This window comes from Olea europaea, chromosome 12 (assembly GCF_002742605.1).
Source record: "Olea europaea var. sylvestris chromosome 12, O_europaea_v1, whole genome shotgun sequence".
NCBI classification, from domain to species: Eukaryota; Viridiplantae; Streptophyta; class Magnoliopsida; order Lamiales; family Oleaceae; genus Olea; species Olea europaea.
In genome coordinates this window covers 15,078,836-15,093,022 of record NC_036248.1, presented here as the reverse complement: position 1 = coordinate 15,093,022, position 14,187 = coordinate 15,078,836, and the positions used below count along the sequence as shown (strand labels likewise).

The following is a 14,187-nucleotide window of genomic DNA, read 5'->3' as shown; positions in this document are numbered from 1 at the left end:
CATTTATTTTTGTACCATATCTACAAGAAATTGCCCCACAGCCATTTAAGGATATTGTGCATCTAAAAAAGAGCAATGCTTGTGCCAAAACTTAGGACTTTTTACAGCGAATAATTAATACCATCGAAAGAGAAAATTTGTTTTCTGTTCTTTTCTTCTTTTGGAGAAGTGGGGTGGTTAATAATTTAAGAAATAGAACATCACTTTCCATATAAGCACTATTAACTTTCTGGCATAGTTGAAAGGGGAGAAAAAAGAAGGCAATCCAGACAACAATAAAAAAAGAGTTTTCACACGATGGATTGCTCGGTGACCAAAGGACGTTACCAGTTAGACTTAGGAATAATAGATAAAATCAAGAAAAGAAAATTAAAATGTCCAAATTCAAACAAAAATCAAACAACAAAGACGATAAAAAGGTAATCCTTACCTTTTTCAAATTCCTCTTCATATATTGCTATGTTTGTATATATTTGCTTAAGTGGCATCTCTTCCATTATTTACTAAATTCTGTCTATTGAAGTTTTAAGCATTAGAATGCTTCGAAAATATTCATGTAATTTTCTCTTATCTATTAGGGTTCTAGTTAAACATAAATTATAAAACAAATGTAAAATTTTTTTGGATAATTTAATGAAAATAAGAATAAGTGGATGAATATAGAGTTATGTATTTTTATTTAATTTTATTTTGGTCTATTTAAGTACATTTACATAGGATTTAAAATATAATAAAATTTTATTTTTAAAAGTGGATGTAAATATAAAAAGTATGGATGGAAATAGCGATACCTTTTTTTTTTCACACATTAGCTCGACTTAAATTTTTTTTCTCAGTCCAATACTGAATTGTCCTCTAATTTGCACAATGGTATTTTGGTCAAGAAATGGTAACATCGATTTTTTTTTGTGCATATCTCGAATTTGCTACGTTAAAATCGAGTACATCGGGCAAATATGAAGTTTGCACCACAAAAAAATAAAAATAAAAATAAAAATAAAAATAAAATAAAATAAAATAATCAATTCGGGCAGATCACTCCTCACAGTCATTACGATCCTCATCTCTCCCTGTGTTTCGTGTGTGATTTCTTTTCACATTCATCGATTCCATGGCTACGAAAGGTCAAGTGATTACTTGCAAAGGTACTCCTCTATATATAATAACACTTGTATATGTATACGTATTTGTGTAGGCGTATATTGTATATAGTTTGTATTTAAAATTGTAACCCTAAGCTGAGTTGGTGTGATTTTAGCGGCGGTGGCCTGGGAACCCAACAAGCCTTTGGTGATCGAGGAGGTTCAGGTGGCGCCGCCGCAAGCCGGCGAGGTTCGGATCAAGATCCTCTTTACTGCCCTCTGCCACACCGACGCTTACACCTGGAGCGGAAAGGTACTATGATATAAATAGATACGTGTGTACTGTTCATACAAATGCTGAGTGAAATGAAATATTTTATTGGATTTAGGATGGTGATGGTATGTCTTTCTACAAAAATATTGAAAATTTTGAAGGCTTTTTGGAAGTTCGAATGGTTTTGTTTTTCAGAATGAGGATCGTGTTTATCTGTGGACTTGCTAGTGTTGAATTTGTGATTTAAAGATTTGATTGTAATTTTTAATGGATTCATTTATATGGGCAAATGATCTGAGCAAGCTGATTACTGGTAAAGCTTGGGTTATGAGTCTTGAAAAAAGGTTACCGGCTTAACATTTTGAGATTGGAGGTGACAGTGAGCAAGTTTTTGTCAGGCAGAAGTCGATTTGACTTATTGTTTATATACCAGTATTTTGAATATTGAAATCATTTTTTTTATTGATATTTAATATTGAAATCTGTCAGTTCTCTGTCTTAGAGCGCCGAAAAGTGAAAGCCCAGCTAAACTCGGCCATCAGTCAGTTTTCTGTCTTAAGAGCGCCAAAAAGTGAAAATGTAGTTACTTAGAGTGAGTTGATACTGCGTAGATAGCAGTTGTATAAAGATGGATAAAAGTTCTTTGTCAGGTGTTGCTTCTGTTTAAGAAATAGTACAGAATTTCCTATATAGCATCTTGATAAGAAAGTTTTTGAGAATGCAAATATTATTAGCTTAAGCTTTTGATTTTTCAAGAACTCGTTTTTATTGAGGTGCTGGATGTGTAAACAAAGTCTCAATAGAATATTTGTGTGACAATTTGAATTTCCAATTCATGAAGATTTGATTATGCTTTCTATTCAGTTTCCATAAATCTAAATAGCTTTATGCAGTGTGATAGTATCAACAGATATACACACAATTATACATTGGAAAAAAAGAGAGAAAATTCAAAATACTGTTGATGTTCTCTTTAATTTTTCTGTACTGTGATCTAATTACTGTTTCTCCTCTCTCAAGGATCCCGAGGGTCTCTTCCCATGTATTCTTGGTCACGAGGCTGCAGGGTACGTTTTCTGTTAATGATACACGTAGAAACCATTTTGCAATTTTGGCGCAGCTCTTTTCTCTAATGAAGAAATAGTATGAATTTGTTATTTTATTGGAATTGCAGTGTTGTCGAAAGTGTTGGAGAAGGCGTGATTGAGCTTCAGCCTGGCGACCATGTCATTCCTTGTTACCAGGCAGAATGCAAAGAATGCAAGTTCTGCAAATCAGGGAAGACAAATCTCTGTGGGAAAGTAAGGGTAGCTACTGGAGCTGGAGTAATGCTGAGTGACCGTAATAGTCGTTTTTCAATCAATGGCAAACCTATTTATCATTTCATGGGAACTTCAACATTCAGTCAGTATACTGTTGTACATGATGTTAGTGTTGCAAAGATTGATCCCAAAGCCCCTTTGGAGAAAGTATGTCTTCTAGGTTGTGGTATTCCAACAGGCAAGCCATTTCCCCAATCCAATTATGTGATGGAATTAAATATGCAATTTATTTTCTTTTTGTATGATTTTGTGAATTGGCTAATTAGCATGCAGGAACCTAGATGTCCATTTCCATTGATGCTGTGAGTTTTCTTATTTAAAAAGCTGTATCTTACAATGCATCATCAAATTTGAGGTTCTATCCATTTTAAAGTTGTTTTTCTTTATAAGTCCATGAAACAAGGGAAGGATTAGTCTCAGTCAATAAACTCTCTTCAGATATCGTTCCTTTTCCACCCTTCACTTTGGCTCCTGTGGCTTACAAACATATTAATCAGTGAATTAATATGTATTTCGGTGACTTAGGTTCGCAGAGTGCAGATTCTTCTGCCATCTAGCTTATCTACCCTTCTAGCTGCTGTTTTCTGTTTCCATTCAACTGCTCCTGCCATTTAATTTACTATTTCAAAATCTTTATTTTTTTGTACATCTGTTAGGAGTGTTTTTATAGATGACAATCCTGTAGTCATAGTCTTTTGAACATGTTTTAATGCTGTTCATTGTGCTTCCTTAGGCCTTGGAGCAGTTTGGAACACAGCAAAAGTAGAACAAGGCTCTATTGTTGCTGTTTTTGGCCTTGGCACTGTCGGACTTGCTGTAAGTTTTTAGTAGGATGATCTGATTCTTGTCCTGACATATGATTATGATGATCAATAATTTTTCTCATTGTTGTAGGTAGCAGAGGGTGCAAAAGCTGCTGGTGCTTCACGGATAATTGGAATTGACATTGATAGCAAAAAGTTCGATACAGGTATTATGCCACCTCCACTATCCCCATATAAACTCAGTGCCGGAAAACTAGTTTCCCAAGTGATCTATGGTTTTCCAGTTTAACCTACAAAATTACTTTCTACATTTTATGACTGCTGTTGCAGTATCTTCTGCATTAACAGCTGAGTAGTTGTTTTTTCGTGATTATAAAAAATGCTATTGTTTTTTCCCTTCAATAACCTAACTGAGGGCTTACCTTTTATGTATTGTGATACGATTTGCTTTACCTAAAAATTGAAATGGGGAAACAAAATTATACGAAGTACTTTTTCTTTGACGACCATTGTTACTTGGCTTTAACACCGGATTATTTCTCTTCCACTTGAAAATCAGAATCTAGCCATACGCTCGTAAAATAGAAACCCGTCATTTATAATGTTTCTCCACTCTTGGGGGCGTGGGAGTGTGAGAATGAAGGGTTGTCAGGAGCCAAAAGGTAATACGAGACAGTGGTCTAATAATTTCTCTGTAATAGTTGGGTTAAGTTACAAAAACAAATACGTAGTGTGCATCTTCTTTTTTCGTTTCTTTAGTAATATTGGTAATGCAAGGCTCTGGAGGTCAGCTCTTGGTGTAAGTTTGTTAGACAGATAGTCAATATGGTGAATACTGCAGACGCATTGTTGATTTCAGTTGCTGAGTTCTCTATCATCTTAATGCTGCCAAAAAGGACAGTTGATAGTTGTCTGCTCATTTAAGTATGTAATAAAATCTTAATTCCATCAATTATTCCCCCTCTGAAACATATCCATGATCCATCTGGTAAGACTGTTTGTGTTCGACGATTTAATGTCATTATTGAATGATGAGTATTTCTATCATAAAATTTATGATAATTGTTATCTTCACCTTGTCTAGATGAGGATTAGAGACGTATTGGAAATTAGTATACCCAAATCCTAAGGTTCAATGAGATGTAAATCTAAGCATATTTATATATCACTGACTCATTCTGATTTATTTTGTTATTCATTATATTTAAAGGACACATGGACATTATCTGAGCATTTCGTGCCATTATTAGAGTTCAAGTGAGACACCGCTACCATAAGAATTTAGGAGTAACACTGTTATTTTGATGCACATAAATTTATCAGATCACTGGAGAAAGGGGATTACTAAAACAAGTTTATTTGTGTGTGAGTGGGATACTTGGTCTATTTATTTGCTAATCTATTCATTGGTGGAGCTCTCACTTAATTTTCTGGTTGCAAATTGTGATTCACAGCAAAAAAATTCGGCGTGACTGAATTTATCAACCCAAAAGACTATGATAAACCGATACAGCAGGTAATTGTGGATCTAACAGATGGTGGCGTCGATTATAGTTTTGAGTGCATTGGGAATGTCTCTGTAATGAGGTCTGCTCTTGAGTGCTGCCATAAGGTAATTTGTCTGAAAATTTATAACTTCAATCTTGAATGCCGCATTTGTTGTTGGGTATGCTGAATTTCTCTATAAATTCATAGGGATGGGGAACCTCGGTCATTGTGGGTGTTGCAGCATCAGGTCAAGAGATATCTACACGACCATTTCAGCTGGTTACCGGTCGTGTATGGAAGGGTACAGCTTTTGGTGGTTTTAAAAGTCGTTCTCAAGTACCTTGGCTTGTTGACAAATATATGAAGAAAGTGAGTACTTAATTTTCATGCAGGAGCATTATATTTATATAATCCTTTTCTGGGCTTTCGTTTTTTATCTTTTTCCTTCTCACATTTTCCAAACTCGATCCGCTTCTTCACTTTACAGGAAATCAAGGTTGACGAGTACATTTCCCATAATTTGACTCTTGCAGAGATAAACAAAGCTTTTGATCTGATGCATGATGGGGTTTGCCTCCGCGTGGTACTTAATATGCATGCTTAATATGATCCAACGTGCATTTTGTTATCAACAGTAGATTTTCCTTGTCTTCGTGTTGTCCCTTTCATGAGCAGGGAGAGGAAAATCATATTTCCAGTTTCTGGATTTGGAACTGTATGTATTTTACTGACTTTGCCTCTTTGGTTGAGATTGACATTTTCTTTGATGGTTTGCATAGATTTCGACTGTCCATTCTAAGATCATTGCAAGGAAATAGTGCAGCATCAATCAACAGTGTTTATCGGTTGAAGTTTAAAAAAAAAAAAAAAAAAAACTGAGAAAGACACGAGGTTCAGGAAATTTTTTGAAAACCCTATCAATAATTCTCTAGGAAATACTTGGATTGAAAAATTATCAAATTTGAACCAATAGAGAAATTTTTTCTTTTATATGATTCGATCTTATTTCATTCCAATTAAATTTCATATATAACTCAGAAGTTACTTTTGAAATAAAGTGCCTTTTTAAATTTAAGTGAAAAAGGAAACGCATCAACATGTTATTAGCACCTTCTAATTTCTTTATTTCCGAAAGTACCTTTTGCTTTTCTTTGTGCATTGCCGAACCATTCGTCAACTTCAATGATTGTAAATGGTTACTTTTCGAAGGCTATTAATACATTTATTTTATATATGATGTGACAAATATTCAATAAAAAGTATATTATAGAAATTACACATAATGTGACAAATATTCATTAAAAAATATATTATAGAAATTACACATAATGCGTATAATTTATGTTTTGAGAGGGGCTCCTTGAAGTGCTGGAAAAAAGCTAACGAATTTCCGTGGTAAAAAGTGACTATTCGTTTGATTCAAAGTTTGAAGCAAGATTTCATTTTGCACCAAATGCAAGAGTTGTGTTAGACATTTTACTTCTCTTGTCAGTTGTCGAGACTTGTGCTACTTCATTTTAGGCAACAGAAATAAGGTGAGGAAGACATTAAGGCACCGTTTGATTTCCATAGATTTAAAAATAAGAATTAAAAATATAGTCGTTATGGAACCCACACGAAAGATAGAAAGTCAAATATGATGACTTAATATGATGAATTAAGGTTTTATTTTTCATTTTTGTGACTTAAGAACGAGAATCAAACGGGGGACTAAATATCAGTTTAATTTTTTTTTTCCCAGTTAAATAGATTAGAACATCTTCAAAAAACTCTATAAACACAAAATATTCTATATTTTAGAAAATCAATGCTTAAAAAAAGCCTCAAGTAACTCTTTATTTTAATTTTTTAAAATAAAGATTGAATTTGACTCTCCAAATTTAAAGAATTCACTCTATATTCTTAATTCACAATAATTGCATTTAATAAATTGCTAAATTTCAATACTCTACAATTTATATTATCCAAAACACATTTGAATTGATTGACCATTAACATATAAAAAAATTATTTCAAACAAGAGATGGTGAGAAATCAATAAATGTTTATTGGAAAAAAATAAAATAAAAAGCTTGCTAGAGTGCATAAAAAAATTTACTTTCGAAATTTAAATTTGTTCTCTATTATGTATAAAACGCTTTTTACAAATAGAATATCTTGAAAATGCTCTTAATCGCGCATGGATTGACTTTATACCTCATTTTCTTTAGCACATTACAGCAACTGAAATATTTTCCAAACTGAAGCATCTGTATCATACAACACATTGTGCATCTGTAATTCAGCAAGGAAAATGCAAATGTGGAAACATTTTATTGCTTGCTTATATGAAGTTCCACTATGAGAATTCACTCAAATGAAATTCAGGGAAACCAAAACATTTTTCAAAAACATCTTTCTAGGCTTAGTAAAAATATTCAGTGAAATAAATTAGCATGGAATTGAATATTCTTACAATTCGAATGCATTCGAGAGAATTTTCCGGAGCGGGGATTAAATACAGGAAAAGATTTTACAAAAGATTAGTTTCTGTACAAGAAACCTTCAAACGAGGAAGATCTCCGCTCTCTCCGAGTGGTAAAAAGATAAAACTCGACTCGACTCGACTCTTCCTATACATCACCAAAAACATCAATTTCCCATTTTTTAAACAATTCTAGGCCTGCCATTTTCCACCATCAGCAAGAGAATTAAAAATCGAAGAGAGTACCTGCGTCTATAGTACCCGGTTCAGGGGAGTATACATTCAACCCAGGAGGAACAGAAACTTCCAAAGCCCCTGGAACAGATTGATTCTCAAACATCCAAGTGTCAAATTGAAAGTCCAATGAATCAGGTTCTGTAATCCCGGGAAACCAGGAATTACTGTCATCTATGAGGGAAAAATTATCCTTTGGTACTACATGTCCATACGTGTTATCTTCTGGCGGTACACTTTGAAACTGGGAATTATCAGCTGGTACTGGATTTTGTAGTCGGAAACTTCCTGCAGGGATTTGTTGGTTGCTTCCGCTGATAGGGGGAACCCAACTAAAGCCAAAATCCGCAAAATTTGAATCAAGACCACTTTGCATTTGATTCTCTTGCTGACAGATATTTTGTCCATTCAGTAACGAAGTAGGGTCAGCATAACCTTCAGGTTGAGAAGAGACAAAACATCCATAGGTTCTATCCATATTGTGCTGTGAGGACATCGGGGGCAGTGGATGTTCACAAGTGTTGCCTGTGTAGAGTGGGGTGGAAACATGGGTTTGAGAAGGTACAGGATGAAAGGTATTGCCCCCATTATGTCGAGACACCAGTGGGTGCTGGGGGATAGCTGTGTTCTGAAAATGGTTTCTGACATACGGCTGGGAAGCAATTTGGGGCTGCGAGGAAACTGCTTTCTGAAAATTGCGTCTGTATTGCTGAGAAGACACTTGAGGTCGGGTGGGTATTGCAATTGTAACCGGGCTGCTCACAGATGTCTGAGTCGACATTTGAGGTTCGTGGGGTGCAAAATTTGCATAATCATCACTTGTGCCCATATGCACTTCGCCACTAGAAGCATGACACCTACGCAGCGGCGGGTTATTAGAAAATTGTGACCTGTAACTGTTATTGGATAAACCATAGCCACGACTATCATTCACCAAATCAACCCGGGCCAGCCCACTCCTTTTGAAGGCTGTACATTGAGTACTGAACTGAGGGCCTCTGCTTCCTACAATGTGCCTTCTATTCCTAGATAAATCACTCCTATTGTGTGCACTACTATGCAACTGTTGGGGGACCAAATGTGGTTGATATCTAGGAAAAGCAGATCTAGACAGTTGACTACTGCCTTGATTCGTGATATTTGGAATGCCAAGATGGGTCCAAGGGCGCACTGTGTCCTGATTAACATCCTGATTCTGGGCCAAAGAGTTGGCCTGTACTAGAGGCAATGACGGAACCAGACTTGCTCGAGGAACAACATTAGGAATTGGTTGTGTTTTGTCACTTTCCTTCATGCTTTTCCGTTGAGATGTCCAAAACTCCTCTTTATCCGTTGCATGACAATGGTCATGACAATGGTCAATACTGGAAATGCTAGAGCTCCAATGGACACATGGAGCAAGTGAGTCACAAACATAACAATGACACTGAAATTAGAAAATTAGAAATTACAATGGCAGCATGTTTGTTTCAAAAAAAAAAAAAAAAAAAAAATGAAATTTTTTTTTTTTTTTTTTTTTAAATTTGATCCTGGAATGTATATTAAGATTAGAATTTTTTCTAGCAAATGGTGATTTGTGGCTGATAAAGAATGTTGTGTGTAAATTTGTATTTGTAAAGTTGCATTAGTTTTTAGTTTCTAGTATTGGTCTCTTTGATATTATATATTTCTGTGCCGGGTCATACGGGGTGTTGTTGTGACTAGTAATGACCTTAATTGTATCCCACCGCCACAAAGTTAAACCTTAATTTGTGGGTATATAACTAGTTGGGCACCCTTGGAACAGCAGCGGTAAAACATGTGTGTGTGTGTGTGTATATAGGCTCTATTCGAGTCCCATTTTTGCAATAATGATTTTATATATATATATATATATATATATATATATAAGGGAAAAGTTAAATTGAGAAAATCACCAGGTCACAGTGAGTATGGTGGGGAGTAGAAGCAAACGGAAATGTTGCACAAAGATGCCGTGGGTGAGGGAAGTCTCTGCATGCAACCTAAAATGGAAAGCAAAAAGGATAAGCAGAAATATATTTCATACAAGATCTCCATTTAAATCAAGCCAACAAAATATCCTTTTTTTCATTTTCTTCATCTATTAGGAAAGGATGTGGCTAAAATAAAAATAAAAATGAAAATATAAATCATGAAACTGCAAAATGCGAAATGGGGATTTTAAGAACATGTGTGGCTATCCTGGAGTAGATGGATAAGAAACTAGAATAAACCCCAAGAAGCGGGTACACCAATTCAAGATAAATGAAGAGAGGGACAACTAAGGTAGTTGGGGGGCATGTCTTCTGGAAACTCGAAATACTCCCATTCACAAGAGGAATATGAACGTGGTAGAAAATGTTACAAGAGCTAGACATATGCAAAATGAAAACAGACTAACGTGGAAATAAAATATCTTAGTGAGTAAGATCTTTTGCTAGATCTAGCGATGGACTGTATCCAATAATGAAAATAAATCATGTAGGTTAAGTTTGTCTTTGTCCAAAGCGCATCTAGATATCAGCATAGTTCCTATTAGTGAAACAAAAACATAATAACATTGGAAAAGATAATAACATTGTAAATACCAAGGACCAGAATATAATAGAAACTGACAGAATATCAAAAATCCATAGTAAATTCTAACATTGGAATACAACAGAATCAAGATAATCGAAACCGACAAAATATCGTTGAAAAATATACACCCCGGCAAGATATTCTATGGCTCCATATATTACCCAATTGTGATGCCAATCAAGCCGCAAATGCTTGACTGCCCACGTATTGATATGGTTGTCATAAAAAAGACTTCCGCACCTGTAATATGACTCATACATTCGTATGAAACCAAGAATTACCAGATGTAAACAAAGCATAAATTCTTTACAGCATAAGCATTGTTTAAAGGTATACTGAGAGTCCCCAGCAAACCTCCAGCAGATCTCTTGATATCCATCTTTATTTGATTATTTCTTAAGCTGCAATCTGAAACAGCGGAAAATACGAACTATCTAAATGCCATAAACAGAAAAGTAACCCCGATATTGTGCAGTCCCTCTTCCCACATAACAAACATATAGACTGAAAAATTCAATAAACACAAAGCAGAATGCCAGAATACAGTGATATTATCATTCATATTTCAATTCACATACCTTTCAAAACTGAAATCATAAATCCTAATCCCTAAATCGATATAACTAGGTTAACAGAACGAAATACATCAATAATTTAATCATCAAGCACACTGATCTAGTAGAGACTCAAATATCGAAATCAAGATCCCAAATTTTTGTTTTAAAGGAAGATAAGAAGGGGTAAAAACCAATACCTGTCCCTTTTCACCAACAACAAGCAAATCATCAGAACCCTCATCATCTACTTTACCATTCTCGACCGCCAACGGCTTATCAGGGTCACCATCAAGAATCACACACTCATCATCATCGTCATCATAGCAGCCGTTATAATTTACCATTTCAGAAGAATTAGAAGAATTTAATCTTGATTTCTTTGGCTTGACAACCACCTCATCCACCAAAACCACATCATCAGAATCATCCGAACCTCTATCCACCTCGTCTAATAGCTCCGATAGCCAATCATGGTCTTCTCCTCCTCCGCCGCCGCCTCCACTGGCATCGCCGAAACTGGCCTCATCATCGGAGCTTATCTCTAGTATTACTGGGTTCGAATTTTCCATCACAATAGAACCGTTCAATTTTCAAACATTGGGATGACTCTTAAATTACTCTTCCCTTTCCCCGCTACAAAACATATAAAATTCAACAAAATATCCTTTTCGTGAAAAACAAACAATTTCAGGAATTTTAAAAAAAAAAAAAATGAAGAAGTTACTGGGTCGTAGGAATTGCTATCAAGAAAAAGATGTATAACAAAGAATGATTTGCTAAATTTGATAAGGAATTTACTGAGGCATGAAAACCCTAATTCAAGAATTGGAAAAAAACATAGGCATTAATTTTTCTTTGGATTGCAAAGTAGGGTCTTTTTATTCAGGAAACAGTGGCTGTATGTTTGTGCACCTTCTGCAATCGATTGGTTGACTCATGCCATGAGCGTGAGTTGACATACCGAGTTGATCTACAACTTGTATTTATAAGTTTGGAACCTAAATGAGAAGAAATATAGATCGGTGACTCATTTTCATATATTCATTAAATTGGGCACCTCCTATGTAATTTTGACTTCGTAAAGTACATGCACTGACACAATGTACCCAAGAAAAATTTGGTTATATTCGCAATTTTGCAGAAGTTCCAGGGACTTCAGTGCAATTTGAGACCTCTCCTGTCCTCGGGTTCTTCTGGCCAATATAGCAAATATGAGAATTTTATTAGAACAAGTTTTAACTATAGACTATAGTTATCAGATACGAAATGATAGTTGATTCGAAAAAATCATCGAATCAATAGTTCAATCAATAAATCAGCGGTTCAACCATTGGATCATTGTTAGTCCGAAGATTAATTAAAAAAATATTTTTTTAGAAAAAATAGATAATATTTTGCTAAAATCGAATATATATAAATTCACACACATTTAATACAAAGGTTTTGAAATTGCCATAGCAGTCAAGGTACTCATATTTCGTACAAGAAGCATAGGTTCAAATCTCCCCTAGTGTAAATATGATATTACATTTTATTCTGTGGTTAACTTGATGACAATTGATTTAGATTGAGTTGGATTCGATTTCTCGAAACAAGTACCCACTTGTTTCGACAAGTGTGAGTAGTTCTTGATCTATCGTATGAAAATGGACCATTCAATGCCAATCGGATTGGACCACTGTTCAGTTCACCGATTTTAGGCCCGGTCGGTCCGATTCAATTTTATAACTATCATTGTAACTGCAAATTTGTTTGGATTGAGGTTAAGTGGCTACTTTAAGCCTTCCTAGGTTTGAAAGTTATGGATCATGTGGAATATAAGGATAAAATACAATGTTTGACTAGCTTATAGATTTGAAAGGACCGTGCCAAAAATATTATAGTCTAAGTCATGAAAAAGAAAAAAAAGTAATATGGGATCCAAATATGAACACTACAAATTGCATTAACTTAGCATTTAAATTTGTGAGTAATACTATTTGTACATAATTGTGTACATATTATTTTATACAATGATGATGTGAAAGAGAGAATATAATGAAATGAATTCAACTATAGTTAATACTATCTACATCATCAATCTATAATTTGTATCTATAATTTGTATACAATTATGTATAAATAGCATTACTTTAAATTTTTATGTGAAAGAAAATTGTAGTACTTTTGAAGGGAGATAGATAGAGGTTGAGGATGCCTTTGCATGAATTTAATAGGTTGGGACTTCTATTGCAATTTTGACTGGGTAAAATATGTAACCCGTATCTCCCAAGTCCATCCCAAGTGTTTGAAGTCAAGGTATGTCTCCTTCTTGGGGCTTTCCGAAAAACAACGTAGTCATGGTTTGTTCAATATTTTGGGAAGTGACATGAATGGATGACAATTATCTGCTTGACCTTAAACTTCTACAAATCAGATTTCATAACGTTGTCAAATAGTAGCATAAGTAGTAGAAGGTAAGGATACGAAAAATAAAGTACATTAAGCCCTGTTTGACAACTACTAATTGTGGAAATCAAAGTTTTGAATAGTATTTTTTAAGAAAAATGTGTGATTAAAAAGTAGAAAAAATTTTGAATTTATGTGCAGAATATTTTATTGTGTGAATGTATGGTTGAAAATGACTATATAGAAAAAGGGTTCGAAAATAATGGTTATCAAATAGGGGGCTAAATAAAATGGTACAGATACTAGAATTTGTTCTCCATTCTCCATACTATTTCACTTGGAGAAGATAAATTATTGGTACAAGTCGATCTTCGAATTTGGTTTGGATACAGTGTATTTCCAAGCATTTGTTACATGCGCACTTGTAAATGTTCTAAAGTGGGGATTCTCCAATGACAAAAGGGTGGGAGAAGGTTAAGATAGTACGCGACTCCGACGCTCAAGTTTGCTCAAAAATGACAATGACAAGCATATTGGGTGCAGGGAGTGAAGCCTTAGGAGAGAAATTTTGGAGTCGATTTTATATTGTACAGAGAAATGATGAAATATTGATTGCTTTTGAATTACACTAATGGTCTGTTTGGTTGCAATAATGAAATTTTGGTGGAAAGAAAATAAATTTCTGAGAATTTAATTGCCTAGAAATTGTTTTGATAGGAATTGTCAATTAAATGTATTTAATTGGTTAAATTTCACCTGAAAAATGTTGAAATTTTGGATTTGTTGGTATTCGTTTGGCTTTATTTTTCATGAAAATTGTCAACTAAATGGATATAATTTTTTACCATTATGGATAGAATTTGTTCCCATTGGTGAAAATAATTTAAAAAAAAAAAAACTTGGAAAACCATTTTCCCACCAACCTAAAGACTCCAATTCTTTAAAACCATAGAAAAGGGTCACGTGGGGGGGGGGGGGGGGGGGGGGGGGGGGGGGGGGGGGGGGGGGGGGGGGGGGGGGGGGGGGGGGGGGGG

General features: G+C 34.8%; 2 protein-coding genes across 5 annotated transcripts; one reads left to right on the top strand and one right to left on the bottom strand.

Annotated features, from left to right (window-relative positions):
- Positions 1-996: 996 nt before the first annotated feature.
- Positions 997-5,721, top strand: LOC111405827 (alcohol dehydrogenase class-3). Its single transcript, XM_023034886.1, has 9 exons — positions 997-1,145; positions 1,259-1,395; positions 2,377-2,423; positions 2,531-2,856; positions 3,412-3,494; positions 3,573-3,648; positions 4,897-5,054; positions 5,138-5,299; positions 5,418-5,721. Exons 1-9 carry the CDS (start codon positions 1,112-1,114, stop codon positions 5,532-5,534), a joined length of 1,140 nt encoding a protein of 379 aa, XP_022890654.1. The 5' UTR covers positions 997-1,111; the 3' UTR covers positions 5,535-5,721.
- Positions 5,722-7,240: 1,519 nt separating this feature from the next.
- Positions 7,241-11,726, bottom strand: LOC111405826. Of its 4 annotated transcripts, XM_023034884.1 has the most exons (5): positions 10,963-11,092; positions 10,563-10,616; positions 10,370-10,448; positions 9,545-9,631; positions 7,241-9,001 (listed from the first exon to the last, which is right to left on the bottom strand). In XM_023034884.1, exons 2-5 carry the CDS (start codon positions 10,585-10,587, stop codon positions 7,621-7,623), a joined length of 1,572 nt encoding a protein of 523 aa, XP_022890652.1. In that variant the 5' UTR covers positions 10,588-10,616; positions 10,963-11,092; the 3' UTR covers positions 7,241-7,620. The 4 variants fall into 4 exon arrangements, with proteins under 4 accessions (XP_022890652.1, XP_022890653.1, XP_022890650.1 ...); XM_023034882.1 differs by lacking the exons at positions 10,370-10,448; positions 10,563-10,616 and adding an exon at positions 11,620-11,726 and having other exon boundaries at positions 7,335-9,054; positions 10,963-11,398; XM_023034883.1 differs by lacking the exons at positions 10,370-10,448; positions 10,563-10,616 and adding an exon at positions 11,678-11,708 and having other exon boundaries at positions 7,335-9,054; positions 10,963-11,398.
- Between the last annotated feature and the right edge of the window lie 2,461 nt (positions 11,727-14,187).

Bases quoted from the DNA above. Each gene is read 5' to 3' on its own strand.
- LOC111405827 (XM_023034886.1), top strand. From the start codon at position 1,112: ATGGCTACGAAAGGTCAAGTGATTACTTGCAAAG. The intron at 2,857-3,411 runs GCAAGCCATTTC...GTGCTTCCTTAG, and splicing joins AGGTTGTGGTATTCCAACAG to GCCTTGGAGCAGTTTGGAAC. The intron at 3,495-3,572 runs GTAAGTTTTTAG...TCATTGTTGTAG, and splicing joins TTGGCACTGTCGGACTTGCT to GTAGCAGAGGGTGCAAAAGC.
- LOC111405826 (XM_023034882.1), bottom strand. From the start codon at position 11,334: ATGGAAAATTCGAACCCAGTAATACTAGAGATAAGCTCCGATGATGAG. The intron at 9,632-10,962 runs GTATTGGTTTTT...TTTCCATTTTAG, and splicing joins TTGTTGGTGAAAAGGGACAG to GTTGCATGCAGAGACTTCCC. The intron at 9,055-9,544 runs GTGATTTTCTCA...TTCTAATTTCAG, and splicing joins ACCATACTCACTGTGACCTG to TGTCATTGTTATGTTTGTGA.